A 12104-nucleotide genomic window follows, 5' to 3' on the forward strand; every position below is an offset into this window, starting at 1 on the left:
GTTTTTTTTTAATGCTCAGTGGGCACCACAACCCAGACAGTCATTTCAGGGCTATAAGGCCTCTCCACTGGTTGTTGTAGTAGAGTTTTAGCAATATAGCCACTAATGCCATATTGCTCCCCACCCAAACCAAGGAGGGTGGGTGGGTAGGTACCAGATGGTATAACAGCTGACAACCCAACTGTAAATTAATTTCACAATATGAGAAATGCCAAGTGGCACCACCGTTTGGGCGATGATGCCCACTGAGAATAAGTAACAATAGTCTTACTGGGGAGCCATATAATGAAAATATACACTTCCCCAGTAGAATAAGAACATATATCAAAGTATAAAGAAAAGGCAGTTTGTTATGAAACAATTCACAATATGAGATGTTATGTAATGATGCCACTGCACAACGTTGTATACAAACTATGCTAATAAACAAACTTATATGACAGTTACATTTTTATTATAATTCAGTGGCTTAATACTGATATTTATTGTTTAATAAATGATTTTTAATTCAATGTTAGAGGTTTTTCCTCTGTTATTATATTTACAAAATTTGGGTATTTTTCAAATATCAAAACAATATCAATATCAAAACGAAGTCGCAAGCGCCATTCGGCAGCATTAAAGAAGAAGAAGAAGAAGAAGGGTATTTTTATGAAAATTATAATTTTTCAAGAACTACAGAGGGATTTTTTTACTATTATTATGACTTTTAGTTTTTATTTTGCATAACATAAAATTTAATCCCAGGGGTTCACATCTGGTGAGTATGGGCTTGGCACACCCAGGGTCCTGAGCTGATATCATTCATCTCTTTCTTGGTGATTCCCTTCTTTCTTTCTCTCTCTCTCTCTCTCTCTCTCTCTCTCTCTCTCTCTCTCTCTCTCTCTCTCTCTCTCTCTCTCTCTCTCTCTCAGGGTAACTTGGGATTTTTTTTTTTTTTTTTTTTGGCTGGTGTAGCATAAGCCTCAAGCTTCCTTGCACCATATAGCTAATAATAATAATTTTTCTGAATAATAAAATGTTTAAATTTCAAAGTTGTTGAAAATATCTCAAAGTATTTTCCTACAAGTGATCAAAGCTTGAACAGAAAGGCTCTAGTATAGTTAACATAAGAGTTATTCTATACATTATGAGATAAGTTAGTTAATATACACAATGCATTACATTTCACACTCCTTAGCAAATAGTTATAATTCATGAAATATTTATTAAAAAAAAAAAAAAAAACAACAACTTTTATGAAAATGGAGAGAGAATTTCAATTTTGTGCACCCAACATATTGCCCATTCATTCCTACAATCAGTGCAAGCAACACACATAATACGCAAGGCTTCGGCTACAACGTATGGTATACATATAATCTATAATATGTACAAAAACATAATAATCAACGATTTCTATTAATCTGATTTTAATGAAAGGCTCTTAGCAAATTGTTCTAAAAGAGCCCAGATATAAAGTCTGTGAAAGTCAATCCACTGAAAGTGGAGTAATTAAATGCAGATGAACAAAATATTAATTGACAGATTTGTATTGATCCAATTTTAATGAAATTTGGGATGGCTTGATAAGTCTCTCTAAAAGAAAGAAATATAAATTTCATAAAATCCAACCATTGGGAGTTGAGTTATTACATTACTACACTACACTACATTAATACACTACACTTTCATTATTATCATATGTTCTGTTATAAGAACCAATTTTGACATTTTTTTAAAGGATGGTTAAGTGGGAGAAGACAGAGGGTGGTAATCAATGGGTGCTGCTCTTCGTGGACTAATGTTATTAGTGGAGTCCCACAGGGTTCGGTGTTGGGTCCACTGTTGTTTTGTATATTTATCAATGATATTGATGAAGGTATATCAGGCTTAATGTCGAAGTTTGCAGATGACACGAAGGTTGGCAGGGTTGTTAATGACAGTAATGGCAGTGTGCTACTGCAACAGGATCTAGATAATTTGGGCAGATGGGCTAAGAAGTGGCAACTGAAGTTCAACCTTGACAAATGCAAAGTACTGCATATGGGTAGAAGTAACCCCAGAGAACCGTACCAACTGTGTGGTACTACACTTAAGGTGGTAGAAAATGAAAAAGACCTGGGAGTAATTGTGCAGTCAGATATGAAGTTTTCTGAGCAATGTAGACAGGCTGCTAGGGCAGGTCATGGGGTTTTGTCAGTGATATATAGGAATTTTGCTAGCAGGGAAAAGGAGGTGATTGTCCCGCTGTATAAGGCAATGGTCAGGCCACGCCTTGAGTACTGCGTACAGGTCTGGAGGCCTCATTTTAGGAAGGATGTAGATTTGCTTGAGCGTGTACAGAGAAGAGCAACACGATTGGTGAGGGGAATGAAGGGATCCTCTTACCAAGAGAGGCTTAAGTTCTGCAAATTGCAGTGGCTGGAGACTAGGCACCTGCGCGGTGATCTGATTGAGGTCTATAAGGCCTTGAATGGGTTGAGCACACTGAATTCTGATGGGATCCTCCCACTTGTTCAGAATACGAACCTACGGGGACATAAGTTCAAATTAAGAAAGGACAGATGTAGAATAGATGTGCGGAAATTTGCCTTTAGCCAGCGGGTGGTTAATTGCTGGAACAAACTTCCATCTGTCGTTGTGGAAGTTGATAGGTTAAATAAATTTAAGGAGGAACTGGACAGGCAATTGGAGGGTATGGTGTGATTTTTTTTTTTTTTTTTTTTTTTTTTGGCTGATGCTGCATAAGCTCCTACACTTGCTTTCTTGCATCAAGTGCCACTACTACTACTACTACTACTACTACATGTGGACAGATGGAAAAATAAATAATAATTGCAAGATTTCTAATGGTCCAATTTTAATGAAATTTGGAATAGCTTGACAATTTTTTTCTAAAAGAATGAAATACAATATTTCATCAAAATCCATCCATTAGGAGTCGATTTATTATATGTGGATGGATAGAGTCATTTTATTATTATTTTATTTAGGCCAGACAAATGGATGGATAAGGCGAAAGTAATAGGCAATTTAAACATATATATGCTCAACTACTGCAACCCCTATGTGCTGCCAGTAAACGAAATCAAATTTGCGGCCCCAAAATATTTGGATTAAAAAATAAAATAAGGTGCAATTAATTATTAATTTATTGAAAAAGAAAGAATCACAACCTATCTCACATATAATATAATGAAACAACAAACAAATATAACAAAATCATTCCGAAATTCTGGAAATAAACTTTAAATTCTAAATCACAGTAATTGTATTCTATCACAATAATAAAATAAAAGGAAAATTATAATGTTTAAAAAATTACACAAATTTATGTTTCCCTGCTTTAAGAGATGCAAATTTATTAATTATTTCATTCGTTTATTTGTTTCAAAAGATTATTTTCTATTGAAATTATTGCCAAATTAAAGAGTTGTTGTTGAGACATTGTTGATTGTAAATAATTTTTTGATTCATTTTAATTTTGAAAAACTCCATTCACCTGAGGCAGCTAAAACTAGTAAAGTTAGAAAAATTCTTAAAGCAACTGCTACATTTGGAAAACTATCTGTAAAATCATTTTTAAAATACAGGTAGTTCTCACTTTACGAGTTCCCAGTTTTATGAGTTTTGTTTTTCAAAGTATCAAGTATCAACAAAATCAAAAATATGAACATTAATTGGAAAAAATGAATGTTAAAACATTCATAAATACCGCAATTCAAACCATGCACGTAGCTATACAATACAAGTGTACCCAGTTTTACGATATTAATTAATCCATTCCAGTGACACCATTGTATCATGAAAATATCGTAATGTGAACCCAATAACGTTTTTTTTTTTTTTGTAATTCGTTCCACGATCTCGGAAGTTGAAATTTTTGCTATATAACTCTCTAAAAGGTCATTTTTATAGTGCAAATTGTATTAATTACCAATTCAAATCACTAAAATACACTACACTTTCATTATTATCATATGTTCTGTTATAAGAACCAATTTTGACATTTTTTTAAAGCACATTTCTGGAGGTCACGACCATAAAACAAAAACAATTTACACTTTCCAGTTTATTGGGCTTTTCTGTTACTGCAAGAATTATAAATGGGTAGTAAACTATGTTATTGCATTTGTGAAAATACTGGTAGCTGGAATTGTGTGGGTTTTTACATTATTAGGGTGAAATGTGTTTCTCCTTTACTGAAATCTTCAATCGTATAAAAAACATAAATAAATTTTCAGAATCTTCTCTTCTCTTCATTTTTTTTTAAGTTTTGTAAACTTACTCCACAAAAATCGTGTTAGTTGCAATTTGTGCGTTCCGTTAAAAAATGCTTATGCATCTATTGAAATTTATAAAGAAAATAGATTATCTTAGAAATAAATGCCTCTTGAAGCATTTCTGAAGAAGACAACTCCTTGTGCAACAAACCAACGAGTGCCAAGCCAATAATGAGTGATCAACGAGTGTGCATTTAGTCGACGATGAAGAATAAACATTCTTTAAAATATGTAAATCATAAATAATTTCTTTATTATTATAATTTGCTTGATTTTACAGGCTACGTTTTCATTTCTTTCAATAAATCAATCATTGTTTAAACAAACTAATTTCATTGTTTAGAACGTAACCACTATTTTTAACATTATGTCTATGGGATTTAATTCCTGCATTACGATCGTGCACTAGGAACGAATTAACTCGTAAAGTCGAGAACTACCTGTATATATTGTAACACTTAAAATGGAATAATAAATTCAAGATGCCAATAATCCAAACGAGCCAGCATTTATTTTTTTTTTTTAATGCTGGTGCCTTAAAATAATTACCATGAGCACTCGCTATTGTGATCACATTTATGAATTGCATTTTGTTTCTTTTAAACAACAACAGTTCTAATAAGCGAAAATCAGAGGAATATTATCCACAGGCTATAAAAATGAATACATAAATCACATGCTTACACTTTTATTACCATACCAATTAATTAACACAATTAAATGATACATGAAAATCAGAAGAATATTATCCACAGGTTAGCAAAATAAAAATAAATTTATGCTTGCATACATAGCTTAATATACATATAGTACTAACTAAACATAGCACTTTGTAATCTGACAGGGTTCACCAATGATTTTATTCCGAATGTCAAGAAGTATCATGAGAAGACAAATTGGGCAAGGTCTTGCTTATCCTAGACAATGCGCCATCACATCCTTTGCTGGAAACATTAAACATTGTCTATTTAGTTCAATCCGTCATCTATTTAGAAGATGGATTGAACTTCATGTTTCTTCTGTCAGACGTTACCACACTCTCCGACTGATGGACCAGGGAGTCATCGAAAAGTTAAAGAGAATCTACAAAAAACAAGTCTTGCGTCATTTACTTTTAGCAGAAAGCATCATAGCTTTTTCAAAAAAGCTGTCTCAAGGACAGCTGCTACATGTTAGCCAACGTGTGGGAACACACACTGCACAGAATTTAAAAAATGCTTGGAACGAACTGTGGCCTATTGCAGAAGAAACCGTAGGAGATGAGCAGAATAGAACTGAAGGGGATGAGGGACAAATGCTGAATGAGATGAACAACTTGTTTCAGTCAATCCCTGGGATTGAAGATTGCAATGAAAGTGATGCAAAGGCATGGATGGAAAATGATAATGATGCTACAGGGTTTCCTGTTTTAAATGAAAATGAAACCAGAGCTGTCGTTGTTTAGTTTTTAGGAGCATTAGCAACTAGGGCCATATTCCTCCGGGGTTATGAGGCGGTCATTCCCTGACCTTTCCGCATCCTCCGTATTTGGTGGTCATGGGCTCGAACCCCGGTCTAATCAAGAAGCGTGTGCTACGCACTGCTGCTCCTGCCCACCTGGCTACAGAGGTGCCATATAACACAGTAGTTAGGTGACTATAAAATGTCGTGTTGTGTGAAACCATGTTATACTGGACTAAGAAAAAGTACAAAGGGGGGATATCAAAAGCTAACAAAAATACACTAGTTAACAAAAATACACCATTCCATATTTTGTGTATCTTCTGCTCTCTTTAAAAGAATCAGCAACCTGGGTTTGTTTGCTTTTGCTTGATAGATCTTTGTGAATTTAATCATATGGAACTAAGCATTTCTGAAGCTCCCTTTTGAACTTTAGGCTCCTTTCATTCAAGAATTTGCATTCAAAAAATAAGATTCTAATTGCTCGGCTAAATTTATGCTTCCCGTATGCTTTTTACTGTAAAATTTGGAAGTTTAGAATTTATCTATGCTACCATCCTCTGAACTGATTTGGTTTTCCCGCTGATTCCATTTCCATCAAATCCATTCACCAGCCTCTTTTTCTACCAGTAATTCCTGAACGTCTTCAATAATCATATCTTTTTTATTTTTTTGGGAGTATCGGTGACAAGGCCATGTTACTCCATGTATACTGTCTATAAATTGCATGTGTCCTGAGATTAATTTTCTGTATAATTTGGTGTAAATTCATCATAGTTTAACCATAAGTTTAACTACATAAGTAGTGTAAAGGCATCGTTTGATTTTATCTCATATTGTGGCTACCTTCAAACAAAGTGTTTAATATTAAGTGTATTATAGTTTATACAAGCATATTAATACAAATAATATTTGTATTAATATGCTTGTATAAACCAGAGATACCAGGTATTGCATTATTTCGAATAAACAACACTTTCCTAATAGAGGAGACTAATGTTATTTATTCTCAGTGGGCACCACCACCACCACCACCACCACCACCCAGACGGCACTGTTTCGGAGCTTGTTGGCTCACTCATCGGTGAGCAGAAAGGTACCCTCTATAATAGAGTAGACTACTGTCTCCTCTATTAGAGAAGTGTTGTTTATTCAAAGTAGTGCAATACCTGGTATCTTGTTGTGAAGGTAACCACAATATGAGATAAAATCAAATGTAGGGTACCTGCCGCCCACCAATGAGTCAGCCAACAAGCTCTGAAATGGTGCCATCTGGGTGGTGGTGCCCACTGAGAATAAATAACAGTAGTCTCCTCTATTAAAGAAGCATTGTTTATTCAAAGTAGTGCAATACCTGTTATCTCATTGTGAAGGTAGCGACAATATCAGATAAAATCAAACAATGCCTTTACACTACTTATGTAGTTAAACTTAGGGATAAACTATGGTGTATTTACACCAACATTATATAGTTAATTTCAACCCATAACATATTATGCCTTGTGCATTTAGCCTTCAAAATATGTTTCTGTTTTGCTGGACGAAAAAGTCGAGTTTCCGGGAGAAAAACCATGCTACCTTCACCCAACTAGCTCAGCCACATTGTGAAAAAGGCCCATAAACATTCCTCCTGTCATCGATGGGATTCGAACCCTGATCTTTTCCACCCAGTGTGGGGAGGAGGGCAATTCTATCAACTGTGCTACCCTCGAGGGCTTCGGTAGTCATATCATCAAAACCCTCCTCTCCTACCGACGTAGCAAGTTCTACTATCACACAGATTCCGTTTTCTGCTGGCTTGACCATATTTCCTGAATGAACCGGCTCTGGCCAAACATTTTTCCAACACACGTTTAGTGTTGACGGTTTTACTTCTTTCAGCAAAAAAGCTACGATTCTGATACAGTCCACAACTGAGAAATGTTTCCGTACCTCCATTATTTCAATAGATTCGGAATCAATTTTTTCCAAAATCCATTGTAACGATTTTCTGAGTAATGAGTTTTAAAGGTGGATATAATGGCTGAATGAAAGAAGTTGTATTAACCTAGTACAACTGTGATAGTAGGAACATAACTTCGACATTTGAATGACAAATCTTTTGAATGGCCTTGTGTGCTATATAACAGTAATAAAACTTTGAAATCTAGATTTTTCCACAAATTCAACAAGCATAAGTTCAACAGCACAGAACGCAACACGGGAATTTCTCAACAAAATAAATTCAGTGATTCCTCAATTTTTTTTGACTAGTGAGTCAACAGCAGGGATTCAAAAGGAGTGGAAATGTTGAAAATTACATCCAACATAATAGCAGGGTTTTTCCCCATACAAAATCTCAAAAATACCATTATGCAAGGTTTACCGATATTCTCTAACTGTGTTATATAAGTACCATGTTGTGCAAGGATTGCCGCAATTTATCAATTGTGTTAGAGCGAAACCGTGTTGTAAAAGTACCGTGTTATACAGGGGTATTTTATTTGTAATATTTTGCAAAATTATTTTAATTTCATTTTGTATTTGATCACCCAAATAGTGTACAATATTTTTTGATTCAGATTTCTGAATATGGTGAATACTGTATATGCCAATAACTGAATCAAATTTAGCAATTGTTTCAATAAGTTTTAAAAAGTTACCACTGTCATTTTCATATAAATCTTTTGAAGATCATCTGAACACTGTACATTGCCTTGCTAAAAATAGCATCATATTATTCTTTCAATTACCGAATACCAATACCTTTTCTATATCATACAATTGCTATACTATAGCATCGATTGTAGTGTTTGTCGTTAGTGACTGTGCAAGATATAATCATTTTTTGTGATTTTTTAATATGTACTGCACTTGTTTCATGCTTACCTAAAATAGCAGATAAATTTCTCCAATTACTGTATCCAAATTGATTACTTAGTTGATTTTTTTTACAATTGCCATATATCTTGCAACAAAAGCAAAATACAGAATTTCACAATAAAGATTAAAGTAACCATTTCCTTTGAGCTTTTTCTCAATTTTTCAGAATTCCCATATAATGAACATCTGAAAATTTTGTTTCATTGTCAGGTTTTCTGGCCAATTACCTGAATCAGTTGATAATGATATATTTAAGTCAATATTTATTAATGAGTCTGTATTTTCTGTTCTTCCATTGCTGTAGTCAATATTTTGATCTTGCTTATTATCTTTAGTATAAGTAATACCAAAAATCTATCTTTCTGCTTTATCCTCTTCATTTGGCACAGTAGCTGACCTATTAACTAAATTTTCTGCTGTTATTTTTAAATATTTGAGTGAACAAGCACTCATTCTTGTTCTTGCAAAGATTTTCTTTTCCTACAGTAAGGTCCTGGTAATTTTTTTCTAACATCTATAAAGAAATTTAAATTTTAAGTTGTATTTTTCATTTCAATTCTTTTAGCATTGCTTATAAATATCATGACACTTACCTCCTAATCCGTATGGTTAAAATATGATGAAGAAATTAAAATGGGAAATTAAAACCTATTAAAAAATCTGCCGAGGGGGAAAAAAAAAAAAAAAAAAGAGTGCACTTTTTTCCCTTCAGGGAATTTTTTAATAGGTTTTAATTTCCCATTTTAATTTCTTCATCATATTTTAACCATATGGATTAGAAGGTAAGTTGTGATATTTATAAACAATGCTAAAATAATTGAAATCGTATAGAGAACCAAAGCTATAAGCATATGCTAACAAATAAGTTTCACATTATTATAATTTTCATTATAAAAAAATACATACCTTGAGAAAAAATTTAAATATATATACAGGGTTGTTAAAATTAAAGTATCCCTATGTAGAGCAAGGAGCAAGTTCTAAGGCTCGTACTGGAGAGAAATTTGGATAACAGGTACAATAAAGAATGCGCTTGCCATTTATTGGAAAAAATAAATTAGTTACAAAATCTGTCACTGTATGGCACGTAACTATCTTAGTTACGATTATGCAAATAACTTACATTATTTGCATAATCGTAAGTTATTGGCACAGCACCACTACTCAGCTCTACTGTACTGTATAAAAGTAAAGCAGTCACTTCAAAATCATACAGTAGATGTTTGCCTGCACTATAGCAGCAATGCCAACGTTCTTGGCATTGAAAAGGTGCTATTAGTGAAGCTATACTATCAGAACAGCAACAATGACGCTGCAGCTATCAGAGAATTCTGGCATCAGAAGCACAAAGCGTGGACCTATGACTGTTTGTGCCATCTGCAAAATAATTGTGAAATTTGAAGCGACAGGACATCTTGGCGTTCAATCAGGTAGAGGTTGAAAATGAGTGGACTCCTCATGTTGAAGATGTGGCTATGGCTGTCGTGGATTTATCAAGTCAATCTCCACGTGGTAGCGCAAATGTACCAGCTGTTTTCTTGTGAAGTGGACATGTCATATTCCACTGTAAGGCTAGTAATGTGTCAGGTGTTGCGGTACTATCCTTACAAGATGCATATGCTACAGCAGCTAAAGCATGGTGATGCAGATATTCGTTTCACATATGCACTTCAGTTTCTGGCACGAATGACAGTGGATATCACTCAGCCATGGAACATCCTTTGGAGTGATGAAGCCCACTTCTGTGTGCTGGCTATTCCAGTTGACATGTTACATTCTACTGTAGAAAATGCTATTCATCGAATGGAAACTATTGTTGACCAAAATGGAGGACACATTGAACAATTGTAGCACTGTTCAAGTGATTTTTATTGTCACAGCACCATATAGTGACAAATTTTGTAACTAATTTTTTTCCCCAATAAATGGCGAGTGCATTCTTTATTGTATGTACCTGTTGCCCAAATTTCTCTTCAGTACGAGCCTTAGAACTCACTCTAGAGCCCTCTACATAGGGATACTTTAATTTTAACAACCCTGAATATAGTATAAACAAATTATTTTGTAACTGTGAAATATAAATATGAAACAGATCCAGATAATATTCAAAATTAACATGTCTTCAATTTCATATACTATATTTATTTCAAATGAATTATTTCCCTGCCTAGTTGAAACATTAACCAATCAGATGACCAGCATGACTTGTGGGTATGTGGGACAAGCGGTTGGATAGATTTTACAAGTACCACTAAGCTGCAGAACAGTAATCCCTTTGGCTCTTAATTCCTGCTTAGCAGCAGCACTATTTGTGTCAATTGCCTGCTGAAGGCCAGAGGTACGACAATGCATTCCCAATTAAGTCTCTCGTAATTTGTTCTTTATATGGAAATTTTCTTCATTCTACGGAAACTATTAAATGTAATTACCAAGGGTAATTTTTAAAAAAATTCACAAAATAGAAAATTTCACTATATATGCTAATGAACCTAAAAAATGGTCTCACTCACTCACAATTGGCAGCTGTTGGTGGGTTCTTAGAACTCCCAATACCAAAAGAGATAACTATGATTAAAAGCAAATGTGTCAAAAGGGAAAGGCATGCCTAGTGCTAAACTACACAGCTATTCTACTGTGGAATTAAACAGGCTAAAGAAAACTTCAGTCCATTCTGTGGGAATAGGCTTTGTGATCCCAAAGAAACCAACACTGATCAAAAACTAGTTTAAGTATTCAGAAAATGTATGGCTACAGACAGCTGATTAGACAACACTTGCCTACAATCTTTGGACATATCTGTTTTCGGATGTCTAAGGATAATAAATGTTTAATGCTGAAATAACTCAGGTAAATATTAATTTCTCATGCTTTAAACATATTTCTTACCTTATCTGTAGGTTCAATATCAATCTCAATCTGAAAAACAAATATAAAATACTTCATTTTTAATATGGTTTAAAACATTAATACTGATCAAAGTTTTTACTCATATAGACTACCACTGGTAAATCAATCTTTGCACAGGATTCTTAAATATAATTTATTACTAAAATTTTCATATCTGCCATTTTGTTTTGTTACACTGGATGGGGAAAAATGTCCAAAACATGTATTCCACCCTGTCCTATCCCTACAGGGTTTGTCAGTCTTGTATCCACTATTTATCTAATAAAGTTCTTCTTGTTATCTATTGTTTATTTAATGATGAACTGTGTTGCTTATATAAATAACGTATATCGAAGAATGAAATAACTGTTACCAGATACTCAAAATGCAAGTCAAATTCAACACAAGCTACCCATTTTTTTTTTTTTTTTAGTTATATGTAAATAACCCCAGGATCCTGAGCTGGATATCACCATTCTTCTCTTTCTTGGTAATTCCCTTCTACTTCTGACTCTCTCGTTCTTGCTCTCTCTGGGTAACTCAGAAATTTTTTTTTGGCTGGTGCAGCATAAGCCTCTGGCTTCCTTGCACTATATGGCTAATATCTATACACTTTGAAGTAACATAAATTTGACAATTATTATTACAAAA

The 12104-nt window shown here is 34.0% G+C and overlaps 1 protein-coding gene across 2 annotated transcripts in view; it reads right to left on the minus strand.

Moving 5' to 3' along the window:
* Nedd8 (Nedd8 ubiquitin like modifier) overlaps positions 1-12104 on the minus strand; it is a 122465-nt gene that overhangs the window by 44736 nt on the left and 65625 nt on the right. Inside the window, exon 3 of one of the 2 annotated variants that reach the window (XM_090389426.1) lies at positions 11454-11483. The exons of the other annotated variant lie outside the window; for it this stretch is intronic. Within the exon in view, the coding sequence (XP_090245552.1) occupies positions 11454-11483 (30 nt within the window). The remainder of the gene's footprint in view (positions 1-11453; positions 11484-12104) is intronic. 2 annotated transcript variants of the gene reach the window in all.

The sequence above is a fragment of the Mastigoproctus giganteus genome, unplaced genomic scaffold (assembly GCF_048544385.1).
Source record: "Mastigoproctus giganteus isolate SK-2022 unplaced genomic scaffold, ASM4854438v1 scaffold_16, whole genome shotgun sequence".
NCBI classification, from domain to species: domain Eukaryota; kingdom Metazoa; phylum Arthropoda; class Arachnida; order Uropygi; family Thelyphonidae; genus Mastigoproctus; species Mastigoproctus giganteus.